This window comes from Misgurnus anguillicaudatus, chromosome 2 (genome assembly GCF_027580225.2).
Source record: "Misgurnus anguillicaudatus chromosome 2, ASM2758022v2, whole genome shotgun sequence".
NCBI classification, from domain to species: Eukaryota; Metazoa; Chordata; class Actinopteri; order Cypriniformes; family Cobitidae; genus Misgurnus; species Misgurnus anguillicaudatus.
The window spans coordinates 47,784,380-47,800,681 of record NC_073338.2 but is presented as its reverse complement, the minus strand read 5'-3'; the positions used below and the strand labels follow the sequence as shown (position 1 = coordinate 47,800,681).

The following is a 16,302-nucleotide window of genomic DNA, read 5'->3' as shown; positions in this document are numbered from 1 at the left end:
CTTTGGGCACCAACATTTGGATTAGTTTAAAAATGTACCAGGTTCATTGTGCACTTTATTTATAGCTCATTTTAGAAGTTTTATAGTGCACTATTCAACATGTTAAAATTAAGCTTTTAAATCAGAACTGAGTTTTGTTGAATTTAAGCTTTTAAATATGTTTTGAGACAAAAACATGTTGTTAGGGTCCTAGCACCTCAGTGCTCGGGCCCTATTGTTTTATTGTTATTACAACAGACCACTCTTATAAACAGTGGTTCTCTGATAGCGAAGATAGTCAGTTTGGTGTTGGGGGGATGGTTCGCCCAGGAGTGAAAATTGTGTCACTTACTCGCCTTCAAATATGTATACATTTCTTTGTTCTGATGAACAGGAGGGAGGATATTTTGTGAAATGTTTGTAACCAAACCATTTGTGAACCCCATTCACTTCAATAGTAGAAAAAAGGTTCCACAAACATTTCTCAAAATATCTTCCCTTGTGTTCATCAGAACAAAAATGTGTACAGCTTTGTAACAACATGAGGGCGAGTAAATAACACAACCCCCACCCCTGGGCAAACCATCCCTCAAACACCAAACTAACTGTCTTTGCTATTTGATACATCAGTTATATATACAGTCAATGTTCATCCGTTCTTTAATGATCCAGCATTTCTCGAAGAATCCGTACAGTCTCAATGTACACTGGTAGCATCTCTGCCACTGGTACAGTTGGATTTGTCAGTGTGGAAAGTTCTACCACAGACAGGGCTCTGGGAAGGTGTAGCTCAGGAATTTGAACTGAAGGTCGTTGTGGGCCTCTCCACCATCTGTTGTCATCATCTGTCTGTAATTTATTTTTGTTTATCAGGTGTAACAGTCAGATACATTATATGCAAGACTGGTTCCATATTGATTAAATACCTGAGAAATGTGTAGTGTGTGTCTATCTCTTTCTTTGCTTGACCACAGCTGAAGAGGGGACTGGTTTCTTGCAGATCTTAAGGAATGGTTGGTCCATGCTCTCTGAAATTGTTGCAGATGTGACTGGATGTGTGGCATGTAACATCTATGTAAAGCATAGAGGTCTGTCTCCTTGTCTGGATTAAGCCACCCCTCAGCTTCCAGACGAAGGAAAGTGCTGTAGAATAGATCAAGGACATTTTCAAAAACATCTCTCCATAGTCGCTCGATCCTAAAAAAAAATAAGATCAAGTGTCAGTTGTTACATATAACAACACTTTAAAAGTTAAAATTAACAGTTAATTTTATTTTATATTTACATGCAATGTAATAGATAAATCCAGTCACTGTGTTAAATTAAATTTTCTAATCAAAACAAATGTTAGAAGCTACAGTATAGGTAGTAGGTTAAATGGTCTTAAGGCTTTGTTTACTTTGGGAAAGGGCATTAGAACAAGTAATAAAATGTCAGTATTTTATTAATAGTTCCTGGACTAACAACTATTTACAAGTATCACTATTACAGCCATTTGGTCTATTTACAGTTGTCCAAGTAATTTATTAATATCTAAACTCACACAATTGTTTACATCAAATAAAAGCTATAACTGTGCTAATTCATAATGTAATTTAAAAGCTGAATTTAGTTCAAATTAGGTCGATGCATTGCTTGTAACTAACAAGAAATAGTTAAAAATGAGACGGTAATACAAATTTTAAAACTAAGCAGATACTTAATTGGAGTATCAATCACCTTTGATTGTGTACACTTCTTCCTGCAATGTGACTGTTCCTGTTGATTCCACAATTAGTCACCATGAAGCGTGCCACCAGAACGTTTTCCCCTCCCTTATCTGATCTGACTCTTGAGGGGACGCCATACTGCTCCACAGCTGACAGGAAACTTTCCAGAACAGTTTGGGCTCTGTTGTTTGTTGCTGCAGTCAGGTAAACAATGAGCCGTGAAAACCCATCAACACCTCCATGCACAACTATTCTCCATCTGCAAATATTAAGAGAGAATGTATATAAGCCACTTTGCACAGCAGCTCTAACAGACACACACTGTCGTGAATTTTTTCAGGAGAATCAGAGACGGTTGAGATGTAAAATTCTCTTCAAAGTATTTTATTAAAGAATTGTGTTCGACAGCTTGAAACAATACTGGTCATAGGGTGTACACCTGGTAAAATGATAATGACCCCGTTCTGAGTTTTTCAGTATATTATATAGTGGTCCAGTAGCCCTGCCTTTCTTTCACTCTGTACTATATCAATGCTCAGCAGACTCCTGCCTTTAGGCCCCTTAGCTCCTTCTCATAACAACTTAGTGATGCTGTGGCTTTATCTCTGTACCCTTCAAGACATACATCAATCCTCACACTGGTGGTAAAAACAGTGTCTTTGTTCTCTAACACATCATACAACCATTTTGCTATCCTTACCATGGACACCCTCATCTCCTCCAGGCCCAGCTGTGGAACAACACATTTATATGCAAGCAACAGAGAGACAACTTAAAACTTAATTCATGTAGACCTTAACCAAAAAACACATTAAAAGCATACCATATAAAACATTTATACTAATCTGTAAGATAAAACACTCAAAATTTCTCTACCATAACACACACAAACACAATGAAAACAAGATCATAAACTCGCTGTGCATCCACTGCATACAAATTCTACTAGTGTTAAAGTGTAAACTGTATTACTAATCAGCTCTTAACAACAAATACAAAAAGGGGTAAGACAATTTCTCCAAGAAAATATAATGATCTGAGTGAGACCATTATCAACATAATTCCCCCACCAAACAACCCCCATTATCTGACAATTGTGAACAGAAGTTTAGAGCATCGGATTTGGCCTAACTTATAAGCTTATGATTCCCGTCAACATGCCACAGGCTATTGGGAGCTGGTACAGAGTACACTCTTCGTCTAACGGTGCGTAGTGAGAGCCTACGCATCAGAACTCCTTCAGCGTCTACTCGCCTTAACGATGCCAGTACACGGCTCCCTAAAATAGAGTAATTGCATAATTAACACATGATCTTGTAAGACATGAATTGTTACATTTAATAAAAGCAATAAGCTCTTTTACAACAGCCTAAAACAAGACTCAACCAGTATGAGCCCCGGAACTTAACCGTTTGATAATAAACAAATGTCTGCCCACAATTTTCATAAGGCCAGTATTTTGGTTGAAAGTATTATTCTGTTTAAAGTGTTCAATAACAGTGTACAAATAAATCAAGTTCTTACGTTTGACAAAAAGTTGCTTTGACCTCAAGTGACCTAGTATCATCTTGTAGCCAGCGCTGGGGAAATTGCGATGAATGTCAGACACGATCACGTCTAACTCAGCGTCACTAACACTTTTGTTCAAGTCCACTCGTCTGTGTACACAAAAAGTAAAGCTATTAAAAACAACTTTATATCGTTATGTGTCTGTATGTCATCATCCATAGCAGCTATCTTACCTTAACCCCCATCGTGTAATCCTGCGATTAAGTGTTTTCAAAGACACACCAAAACGTTTTGCCATCTCACTGCGAGGGATGCCAAGTGAGATTTGCATATGTAGTTGGTCTTGTGGTATGTCAATACTGGGCTGAAACTCTGAGACATTACCAATGCGAATTAAACGCTCCACTTCATTAAACTTAGTCCATACCGTGTCCTCAACATGCCGACTGGATGCTTCCAGGTTTCTTCTAAGATTAAGCAATGTCGTCAACGCATAGTCATAGTTCACTAGATCATTCATGTTACTCTCCACATAGTTAGCCAAAGAAATTACAGCATTTATAGTGTTGGTCCACGTTTCCTCCATTTTAAGTTACCGTCTTTCTCAGGTCCTCATCCGAGATCAATCTACGCATGACGTACAATCAGAGCCAATCAGCGAGCTTGTTACATCCACCTGGCCATAGTTAATTTGCATTTCTCATTTGACCATTTGCAAGGACCCAAAGAGTCACGGAAAAGCTAAATAGAGAGACTAAAACGAAAAGCAAATCGAGTAGCGAAAAGAATAAGGAGAACCATCGGGAAAATGAAAACAGAAATGTTAAACAGAAATGCCCTTTTAAATGCCTAATTTAAACCTCTATTTGTAGTTCAATTTATAAATCCAGTTATTTATTTCTCTTTTTAAATCGCTTTTTGAAATACATTTTGAAATTCCATTATTTAATTAAGAATTTGTAAATGCAATTTAAAATGATGAACTTATTGAGTGTTTTATGTTGTTTTTGTAAATTGTTATATTAATTTGAGTTATTTATTAATGTATTAATATTTCATTTCTACATTATTTTTATAATCTCACTTTTTATTGCCTAATAAAATGTTACATAATGATTTTTTTTGTAACTTTGTCTATTTATTTATAGATTAATAAATGAATTTTTAAACAAATGTATTAATTGCTATTTTTATTGTCCAGGTAGTTATTAAATATTGAAGTTCTTTATTACATTTTGCATGACTCTTGTGGTCCTCCATACCAGACCAGGTACAAATTGGTAACTTTTATTTTCTTTCATAAGCAGCACACATAAACAACTTTCTGTTAAAGTGACCAAAACTGTCTTTCAAGTGATGAACGAAGACAAAACTGACGATGCATTTATATATTTATTTTTTTAAGGTAAAATATATAAGGCAACATTAGTTTATTTATTCCTCATAACATTTTAAAGCCACGATCTACAGAACATCACACAAAAATACATTTTGATAACTAAACCTAAAAAAAAATTACAAAGGTGATTCTGCCTTGGAAACCCCGGCTACAATTAGGTGTTTTTATTTAATTTGGAGATATAGCGCGTCAAAGCAGTCATGACCAAAAAAAAACCCCGACAAATGAGAAATGACAAATAATTTGTGATTGTGACTGCAAATGATAAAAACTAATCTTTATTTACAATTCATTAAACGTTAATTTATAACATGAAAAACACTGAAATTAATGATTTTATGGACACTACGCGTTATTATTTAGCACAGAATTACCTGCTTGCTTGCTGTGACTTTGATCATCTCTGTATTCACTTTAGATACAGAAAGACCGGATGATATTATTTATTTCAGGAATCTCGCTATCATTTAAAAGTGAACACCAACCATAATATTAAATCACAAGAAAGACATTCGTGTCAGGCAGAAATAGGTTCGGTGCAGATATAGTTTCCGTTTCATCACCGACATTTTAAAAAACGGCTTACCTGTTTTGTAGTTTAGCTTTTGACAAGATAACCAAAATGTATGATAAATACATTTTAAAAACTTATACCCGTCGAAAAACATCCGTTTTTTAATGTTTAGTTTGATGAACTTCTAAATATAAGACGCAGAGCGCCCGTTCGGCTAAATTACATGCGCAAGCATGGCCAGCACGCAATAGCGCAACATTGATACAACGAAAAGCTATCCAAAATTTACAGACTTAAATTAGATCAGAATTTACGTTTATAATAGATACATTTTTTTTAATAAAATAGGTCAGAAGTAACAAAGTGCAGAACAAATATGCAAAATGCCTCAAGTGCACAAAAACAAAACACAAGCCAAATAGTTAAATCAGATAACCCAGAGTGATTTATAAATAAAATAAATTATTAAAAGAATAGAAAAAAGTATAGCCATAATATAATTGCCAGCTTTGTCTTCTAAATGTAGAAACAAAGAGGCAATGGTTTATTAACGAAGAAACCTCCGTGTAGCCCGGTCACAGGGGATGTTGGATTTATTAACGCATTTTAAAAATATTTCTTGAAAGCTGCTACTTCACATATTATTTGCAGCATTATCATAATATGCTGTATATTAATATATTGTGAGAAAGCTGTTATATGTGAAATCAGATAATGTGTGTGTGCACCCATATACGGCCAAAATTGAATGATCCTCATTTCATAAAACATCTGCGACGATTATACTGTGAGATTGTTAGTCGAATAAGGCTTCTACTATCGATGCATATAATCTTCTACTATTCGGGGTCACCCCTTATATTTATTAGTAAACATCATAATTTAGAACAAACAGGAAGAAGACATAGGCTAAGATATAAGGTAAAAAGAAGTAATAGAAAACGAAAAAAATACGAAAACTTTAATAAATGGTAATATTATTGATATTATGAACTCATTCAAATCTTTAATCTTTCTAAATAAATTATAAACGTAACGTGATGAAAACGCTATAAGAGACACATCGAGGGAACAGACTTCGACAAAACTCCGGATATCTTCTCTAATTATTTTCTATTGTAATTATTAAAAGATTTCCAAATTATTTCATCACTCCAGTCTGTCCGGTTGAGGGCTTATTGCAACCATAAACGCCTACATTTATCTTCAAATGGTGTCTTCGACGACGGTATACTATAAAAATGAAGGTCATCTTTTTTGGCATTCCTATTCTGACACTCAACAGCACAACAAGACATTTTCTAGTAAGTTATATTGTTCGTTTCACTCGTGTCTAATTCATTTCCACTGTTTTTCTGCCACCACATGCGCGCGCGACGTAACTGTGACGTCGATTCGCAAAAGGTCTATAAGGTGTCATTATTATGAGATTAGGGTATAGTATTAAATATAAGGATACTGTAGTCTTTCCAGTGCCATATTATCTATGACTCCCAAGCTGTTGTACACGAGGGTGCTGCTGAGCAGAAGAGCCAAACAGAAGATCCAAGTGTCATGTTTCTCATCCCCCTGAAACATACAGATCCAGTCAGCTGACAAATAGTTGAACTTATGTTAAAGGCGGGGTGGGTGATTTTTAAAAACACTTTGGAAAAGGGAGTAGGGCCGAGGCCGAGTACCAAAACACACTTGTAGCCAATCAGCAGTAAGGGGTGTGTCTAGTAAGCAACATCATTGTCTGGGTTGCGTATGTGTGGGGCGGGTCTATCAAAAAGAAGGTCCAGATTCTATTGGGGTAGGGGCGTGTTTGTTTAGGTGATTTCAAATGTCAACATTGGCTTTCAGAGATCACGCACCCCGCCTTTAATATCCCTGTCAACAGATCACTGTAACAGTCCTTAATCATTAAACCATAAACTGAATTACTGTTGTTAACAGCATCCTAGAAATAACCAAAATTTTTAATAAGAAGAACAAATAATTCAGTACAGTACAGAACTGATCTTTTGAAAGCAGGGTTCTGCAAAAAAAAAAAAAAGTTATAAATACATGAAGAGTTTCGTTGCAAAACGAGATATATCCATTTTTTTCATTTTTGTCAAAACATGTTTATTATTATGTTATCATGTTATTATTTTGTTTTATGGTTCTACTAAGCTGTATTTTTTAAGTTATGAAGGTTTAAATCAAAACAAACCAACTGCAGTTGAATTGAAATTAATTGGAATGCACAACCAAAAAAACGAGATTTCTGAACAATAAAAAAAACCGTGGTTATCACAGAAATAAGCCCCGACAGTGTGATTAGGATGCGAAGTGGATGGTCTTGTATCAGACTAAAGGGGCATATTTCGCAATAACAACTGTCTGCCTGTTCATTATCCTGCTTATTACATGCCAATATACCTCATAAGTAAGGTAAGAAAAATTAAATATTGATATATGATTGAAATATTTTGTTTGCTCATATTTAACGAATGCAGGGGCACGAGGAAAACATGTTTACGTTCAGTTTTAAGATAATACAAGACATTCACATGTCACAAACACACTATGTGGTTTAATCATTTATGTCATATATGTTATTACAGGGGACATATCATGAAAATCTGACTTTTTTCATGTTTAAGTGCTATAATTGGGTCCCCAGTGCTTCTATTAACCTATAAATTGTGAAAAAGATCAAGTAACTTAGTTTTGGTAAACCATTCTCTGTAAGCATGTGAAAAAATACCTCATTGAAATTTGGCTCCCCTTGTGATGTCAGAAGGAGATAATACCGCCCCTTAATCTGCACTATCCAACCACGGCACTGCTATTTAGTGTAGAGGTCAGAATCAGAAATACAAAATCTATAGGTGACATTTTAAGCTATTTATCTGTCTTGCTGTTTCTATGTGTGGAAGGCCTACATGTATGTGAGAAACCTTTAAACGTCAAAATTCAATTTATTTATTGTTATTGCTTTGTGAAGTGAACTTGTCTTGTTTACATATTGTTAGCCTCATAGCATAATTGCACAGAAACAAATCAGGAAATGCTTTTGTGATATATTGATGTACCTTGTCCACATCTCCAAGTCCTTCAGTGTCCAGCAGCACCAGAGTGTGTCCTGCTTTAGAGGGATGAGGGACACACCACATCCAGATGCCTTTGGTCTTCGACTCGATAGTGTTACCGAGAGCAAAGCCTAAGACCACAGCAAAGTGTTTGGAGTGTAAAAAAATGCTGCAGTGTAGCGTGCAACATGTTTACGTTCAGTTTTAAGATGATACAAGACATTCACATGTCACAAACACACTATTTGGTTTAATCATTTGTAAATATGTCATATATGTTATTAAAGGGGACATATCATGAAAATCTGACTTTTTCCATGTTTAAATGCTATAATTGGGTCCCTGCTTCTATCAACCTAGAAAACGTGAAAAAGATCAACCCAGTAACTTTGTTTTGGTAGACAATTTTCTGCAAGCATGTAAAAAATTAGGTCATTGAAATTGGTTTCCCCTTGTTTTGTCAGAAGGGGGTTTTATTATAATAATAATAATAATAATAATACAACCCTTTAAACTGAATTGCCCAACCACGCCACTGCTATATAGTGCAGAGAGAAAGAGAAATCAGTGAAAATCTTTTGTTTTGAATCAGTGTAACTGGCCAAGTCACGTGATTTGAACGAGGCATCATTACGTCATAATCGATGGTTCACCACTAGGGGGAGTTGATCACAAAGTGAACCCAGTATCTAATATGGTAACGTGAACTCGAGTCAGTTTTATTATGAAAGTTAAAAAAAAAATATTCATCCTTCTGGGTAATAACACTTCCATTTTGTCTACTTTTTGTTTATAGACAGACTTAATGACAAAAATGTGCATAATTAAAAGGGGAGTTAGTTTTAATCATTTGTTTGCCCTAAATAAGACAAACAAACAAAAAAAATAACTTATGGTTTAAGTTAATTTATTTTTTTCTAAAACTATTATTAGAGAAATCTTGCAATTATTTTGTAAAAAGTGTAAAATGTTTGAACGTTTTGAATGTTTTTTTGAGTATTTTCTTTAGGTTTTTTATTATTCAATGCTTTGAACAAGAAATACAAAAAGGCATTAATAACTAAGAAAATTACTAAAGAAGACTGAGATTACACTCAATTTACATTCATTGTTCTGCTACATATCAAGTAAAAAAAATGAAAGAAAAAGAAATAACGTAAAATTATAATACGGGGAATTTCACATTAATCAAAATCCTGTAATAAGTTACATAACATAATTATCTTGCTTTGGGACTTTTCATCCTTTTTAACGTCTCCAAATATTTGCAAATTCCTCTTTAACAATGTCTTTTTTATTATATTTAAGAAGCAATTACAAACAAAATAGGTACAACATAAACTCTTTTTACAAATCTAACATTTGTATCTTATAAAATACATACATAAAGGGTAGAAGAACATGGGGCAACTGAGCTCTAGTTACTTTTACAATGTTTTCGCCAGCAGGTGGCGCCATTCTTATATGTTTCGAGCGGTTCGAAACAGTGAATCATTTTCCGAGATTCAATTGATTCAAAGCTTCGAAAAGTTTCGTTTCTCCCTACACTAAAACAAAAAGTTGATACGAGTTTAAAAGAAAGAGTGACATGAGGTTTAAACCGTCTTGATCACATCAGTGTAGGATTATATCTCACAGCTGTACCTTTGAGTTCCTAAAATAAACAGTTTTGCACAAAATGTCGGTCCGTAACTTACAGTTGCTTAAGGGACGATTCATTTCAATTTGTCGATTTCCCATCATTAGTTTAGCTTACTTGAATTTATTCAGTCATGTAACCGGTTTTTAATTATATGAACAATACTTCCACCAAACAATATAGTTTCTCTGACCTGACTGATGTCCTGCCAGGCGGTTCATGAGGTAAGATTTGCCCGTCCGGTAAAGTCCCACCACAGACACGACCACAACCGGCTCCGCGATGCCGTCCAGAATGACTTTAGCATCTTTATTCACACACAACATCCCCTTAACATCAGTGTCGATCAAACACACTGGAGCTGACATCAACCTGCACGACATCTCTCTACTTCACACACAAACTCAAGAAGAAACTGTGACAACAAGCACATAGTTAAAAGATAAAAAATATGGCATTAGGATAATTTTAAATTTCCTTAAAAATACTTACAAATTAAATTGGACTATTGGTCACGCTTGAATAAAAAGCACTTCGTTTCTTTATTGGTTTATTCTTCAGTTTACATGCTGTAAAGTCAGCTGCTCCTCCAATAAAGAAACTCACCCCGCTTTGGATTCATATGAATGGGTGAGTCACGTGCTCTTAGTGAAAGCGAAAGTGAAGCTCTTCTTGTAGACCCGTTTCAAAGAAATATCCCCATTTGAACATTTCCCTTACCGGTCTATCACTTCAACACAGGAAAGTACACGATGATTTTGTTTTTAAATAGAGGAAATAAGGGACACCCAAAATATGTGTAGTGCATAGTGTCTGCAGGCTATATTGATAAAAAAACAGACATAAATGCAGTTCTGTCTTGTGTTTCCCCTGTCCATGTCTTTTATTTTGTGGCCCATGTTTGTAATTGGGTGATTCTCACGAAAACTTGGTTTTAAAAATGTCAAGCATGAAAATGTAAAAATTGCTTAAATTTACTTTTTTCCCCACCAGACATTGAAAAACAAAGTCTGGAGTAAATGGGAACATTAATTTAAAAACTTTTACTTATCATTTAACACTTTTTGTAACATAATTTTAAAAAATAGTCCTAAAAAATCTCATTACCGCAACAGTCAGAAAACATCAACACTGACATATTTTCAAAATGACATGACAAACCTGAAAGAACATAATTTGGAGATTCTGCACATGCATTTAAAATCAAAGTATTATGCTTCTATTCATTAAATTAACATTTAATAAGCATCTGTTGCGGTAATGATAATCAAAATGTCGTGTAAGCATTCTGACAAGACAATATTTCAAATTAACTGTAAAAAAATGATCTTACCTGATAGCCATCTTGAAGTAACTGGTCCATGTGCTTGGTCACTCAAAATCAAACTTTATTAAAATTCTGTATGTGTGCTTAAACTGTTCTCAAAAAGTGTTGCGGAGGATGAGAACATCAGGCATGGACACATCATTTTCCTAATTTTTCTTCATTATTATTATACATGAATATTCAGTATATATTTTTTTCTGTCATCTAAAGTAGTCTAGCAAAACATCCATTTTTTTTTTTTCTTAATATTATTGTGTTAATTTGATTAAATTACAACATAACGCATGTTCAAACACAGCCGGACACATTGCGGTAATGAGAATTTCAGCAGAAAATAAGATAAAATTTACAATTATAAATTCTTATGTTGAAATCACACATTGTGCAAGGTAGAACACAGTATTGTGTTAATTCTGATGCTTTTTAATGTTACTATATTACACATTTTAAAGCTAAAATCATTAGTGCCGTGGTGTTTCAATGGTTTCGTGAGAATCACCCAATTCTGTGTAGTTCTTTTGTTCATTGATCCTCGTGTTGATTGTTTCCCAGGTGTTTCTTCTTAACCCATGTGTATTGCCCTTGTGTTTCAGTTGTTCTTTGTCGAATATTATTTAAGTGTAATGTTGGTTCTGTTCCCTGTGCCTGTCCTGTTTTGATTATCTTGTTTATTAAACACTACTGCATTTGATCCACTGCCTACACTTGTTTCATTACAGCATTGTTTTTTGCTTCTAGAACTTCTGTGGCCAGTTGCATTACTTCTTCTAGTCTTAAAGGTGCAGTGTGTAATTTTTAGAAGGATCTCTTGACAGAAATGCTAAATAATATACAAAACTATATTATCAGGGGTGTATAAAGACCATTTATAATGAACCGGTGTTTATTACTTTAGAACGAGACCTTTTTATCTACATACACCGGGGGTCCCCTAACATGGAAGTTGCCATTTTGTGCCACCATTTTTCTACAGAAGCCCTTAAAGGACACATTTTTTACTAAGTTGTCTCCAATGATGACATGTTTGTCCAGTGCCGGCTACCATAGCTTCTCTATGGCTGCGTCCGAAACCGCATACTGTATAGTAGGTACTGAATAAGATGAAGTACCTACTTACTTGCCGTTAAAACACTAGGTACTGTATAGTATGAATCCTGGTAGTATGAATGAGATTCGGACGTACTACATCCGCCATGTTGCTACATCACTTACGTTGTCATCACGTCATGCTATTTCAGCGCGAAAACAGCCGCATGCCTCTTCTTCTTCGTTGTATAACTCCTCTCCCGGGGCATCATGGGATAGTGAAGTGTCCATCGTATGCACGCTGCAAAATCTAACCCGGAGTAGTAGGTTATCCGGGTACTTTTCGCATACTGTTTTTCGAATACTATGTATTCGGACATACTACTCGCCTCGCCTACTGCTTTTCGCGTACTATATAGTATGAAGTAGGCGGTTGCGGACGCAGCATGTGTGTTTCAAAAGCGAGGGGTGAGCAGTGGACTAAGCCATTGGTTGCAATTCGCAACATCACCACTAGCTAAAATTTACACACTGCATCTTTAAAAGTTAGTTTTGTATTTTTTTTCTTCAAGACTGATCATAACTGTTTTAAGTAGTTATATTACACAAAAGGTAAATTGAAAGAGGACATATCATGAAAATCTGTTTAAGTTTTTGTTCTATAGACCCCTGCAAGGTTTGTAAACATTGAATGACTATCGGGTGCACGCGCAGCATGGGGTCAAACTGTTCATACCATTTGGGCTTTCTAGTTTAATCTAACAGCTGAAAAATTATGACTTACCTGAAATGAAGTGAGCACTACAAACACAAGCCTCTTTGTATTGTCCCAGTCTGCACGTTTAATTGCTTGCAGCCACAGATGTTGTATTTTTTGTTTTTAAGATTCTGCAGGAATCCCGAAAAACTTAATGGCAGACCTCGTGCGATTTTCAAATCCCACGACGCAAGTAGGCATTTTTGACGATACCGAATAATATGCAACTCAATCTGCTGTAATGACTTTTCTGACCCCGACATGCGCAGTGGGAACCACCTGTGACGTGAACTGTGAAGGGGTCTATAATTGGGTCCCCAGTGCTTTTATCAACCAAGAAAATGTGATAAAGATCAACCCGGTAACTTAGTTTTGGTAAACTATTCTCTGTAAGCATGTGAAAAAAAAAGGTCATTGAAATTTGTCTCCCCTTATGATGTCAGAAGGGGATAATACCGCCTATTATCTACACTATCCAACCACTGCCATTCAGTGCAGAGATCTGGGGTGCGTTCAGCCCCGACAAAACGTTGCACAAAGTTTATTAAACAGAAACAGTGATGCGCTGAACACCTTGTTGTGATGACGCAAGAGTTGCAACTACGGTAGCTGAGAGGCTATGCTTTGTGTTATTTTTAAAACGTTTTCGGAGCCTGATGAAATCGTTATAAATGTGTTTAATATTGTAAAATACGCTCAATGTTACAATTACTGCACTTGCCGTCCAGAATGAGAGAGAACATTCCAACTTGAACCCATTGTGTGAGCTGTCTCTTTAGTATCGTGTGGTTCATTTACATGTTGCTGCTGTTTGGACTGCAGTTCTGACACGCCCACCAAACAAGAGAAAACGTATCTCAAACCCATTTCAACATCGATGCACACTGTTTCCAGGAAACATGACGTTCAACCCGGAAACCGTAGCAAGATGTTGCACACTGTTTTGAACTTGAATGTGCCCCAGCTCATTTGCATTTAAAATGATACACCTAAAAACGACATTTTTGCTCACACTTTGCTACTTGCCTAAGTGGCAATTTTCTGTATGAACTTCACTTATGTACTCTAGAGCAGTGGTTCTCAAACTAGGGTCCGGGGCCCCCAGGGGAGCCGCGAGATAGTGCCAGGGGGGCCCCAGTTTTATGACATTTTATAAAATACATTCATTTATCATGAATTCTGTGTAATTAAACCTAAAAAGAAATAAGGCTACTAACCAACAGCACTACTTTGTATAACTTAATATGTTTTGATGAATTAAAATGTAAAATTTTAGAACAGTTTTTTGTCATAAATTTTCATTTTATGGTGTTTCACCAATTATATTTCTATGGCAAAGTTTTTAGTAGTAGTAGTAGTAGTAGTAGTAGTAGTAAAGTAATGGTAACCCAACAGACATGACATGCATGCTGCTGATTCTGTGTAACTGAATCATTAATTGAAAATAATAGTAGTGTGTCATTCAAATAGTGAGGTTATTTATTCTGTAAAATAAACTGATGTCAAACAAGTAGCCCTTATTCAAGGACAAAGGCAGCAAATGTTGTAGCTACTGTACATAATGGTTAGAGTGCTGACAAAAAACCCTGAAAACTACCTTTCTTAATGGATGTTTTAACAAGATGATGGCCCCAAAAAACACCAGTAAGCAAAGACCAACAAGATTAATGTTATCCATTTCAGCAGCAACAAGATAAACATCTTTCATGGAACAAATGCAACTTCCACCAAACTTTAAAGGGTAGTTTATTTCTAGTAATGTAGTGCCAAAAAGTCTAAGCTTAAATCTTTACAAGAAAAACTCAGAAGTTCTCAGAAGAAAAATTACTTTATTCACTCGAGCCAACATAGTGAGACAATTAACACAACGAAAGTTACCCGAGTATATAGCACCAGTGTTATAATCAATAATAAAACCAAATGAAACCCACCAAACAAAAACTACCAAAATAACAAGCAAAATAAACAACAAGTAGATTACCTTAGTTCAAATAATAGCTAAAACAAAAACTACACTGAGCTCCATTACTTTGTAAAATGAATGTTTACAATATTAACTACAGATCAGCTGCCAAACATAGGGGTGATTTATGATCGCCGTCTACCCGTCACCAAAACAATAACAATAACCATAACAATAATGTAATGTTTTAAATGTATATTTATATATATATTGGGGTTTTCTTTGTTTATTTGTTTAAATAACTTTATTTTAATATATTTAAAATTCAAATGAGAAATCAAATTTAAATGACTAAACCTAAATTAATAAAGAAGGAAAACGTATTTTGTACAAGTTGGTAAAAGTTTTTTGTATTTTGATAAAAGTTGGTATAGCAAATTGATTCATGAAATGGTTCCTACCGATTGCTGCTTTAATTAATCTAAAAAGTGTTTTGAAGGGAAATGGCATCTAATTAAAGAAACCAAAAAAAATATTTACGGTACAATGCAATAATCCATAACAATAAATAAACATAATAAACAACTAATAATAATAATAATAATAATAATAATAATAATAATAATATAAACTATAATAGAAACGCAGAAGGCATTTCGAAGTGGGACGAGTCCTAACTAAATACGGAAAAGAATATTTCATTATGCAGAAATTATTAAAACATTTAAAAAGTAATTGAACAATTATGAAAAATATTATTAAAAAACGGCTGAAGGTAATTAGCCTAAACTGCTACAAATTCGGGTCATTCTATTGGTGACATTTCAGCACTTGACAAACGGATAGCGACTCGTAAGTAGCACTTAAAACCTAGCTGCGAGTGATCGTTTTACGTGCATCTTTGGGAAACGCACGTAAATGTTCGTTAAGTAGCTCGTAGAAAGCGCTCAATACCAAATGTTTGGTTTGGCAGCCAATCTATAGTTAACATTTCATACATTCATTTTACACAGTAATGGTAGCTTAGTGTAGTTTTTGATATGCTTTAGCTATGATTTGAACTAAGGTAATCTACTTGTTTAGTTTGCTTGTTATCAGAAATAAGCTACTCTAAAAAGGACTCTCTCTTTATTGATTCTTTGTGGAGTTTACCGGAAGTTACGTTTGTATCGTGAAAGTCGTTTGTTTATGTTGTTACTGTTGAAACTGTCTATAGCAGATGTCTCCAACCCTGCTCCTGGTGAGCTACCATCCAGCAGACTTCAGTTCCAACACACCTGTCTGTAATTATCAAGCAACCCTGAACACCTTGATTGGCTGATTCAGTTGTGTTTGATTGGGGTTGGAGCTAAAATCTTCAGGACGGTAACTCACCAGGAGCAGGGTTGGAGACCCCCGGGGCCAGCCCAATCCCTGGACCTTAATCCAATAGGAAATTTGTGAGGTGACATAAAAAATACTGTTTCTGAGGCAAACCCAAG

General features: G+C 35.2%; 2 protein-coding genes across 2 annotated transcripts in view; both read right to left on the bottom strand.

Moving 5' to 3' along the window:
• The window catches only part of LOC129443137 (guanylate-binding protein 1), a 37,753-nt gene extending 27,250 nt beyond the window's left edge, over positions 1–10,503 (bottom strand). Inside the window, exons 1-4 of the mRNA XM_073856907.1 lie at positions 10,375–10,503; positions 10,002–10,223; positions 8,173–8,300; positions 6,570–6,679 (exon numbers count right to left, since the gene is read on the bottom strand). Of these exons, the coding sequence (XP_073713008.1) occupies positions 6,570–6,679; positions 8,173–8,300; positions 10,002–10,191 (428 nt within the window). The 5' untranslated portion in view covers positions 10,192–10,223; positions 10,375–10,503. The remainder of the gene's footprint in view (positions 1–6,569; positions 6,680–8,172; positions 8,301–10,001; positions 10,224–10,374) is intronic.
• Positions 371–4,461, bottom strand: LOC129426320 (uncharacterized). The gene is made up of 8 exons (XM_073871656.1): positions 3,431–4,461; positions 3,213–3,346; positions 2,821–2,967; positions 2,759–2,775; positions 2,300–2,418; positions 1,699–1,947; positions 906–1,176; positions 371–828 (listed from the first exon to the last, which is right to left on the bottom strand). The coding sequence occupies exons 1-8, from the start codon at positions 3,781–3,783 to the stop codon at positions 640–642; spliced, it is 1,479 nt and encodes a 492-aa protein (XP_073727757.1). The 5' UTR covers positions 3,784–4,461; the 3' UTR covers positions 371–639.
• Positions 10,504–16,302: the final 5,799 nt, after the last annotated feature.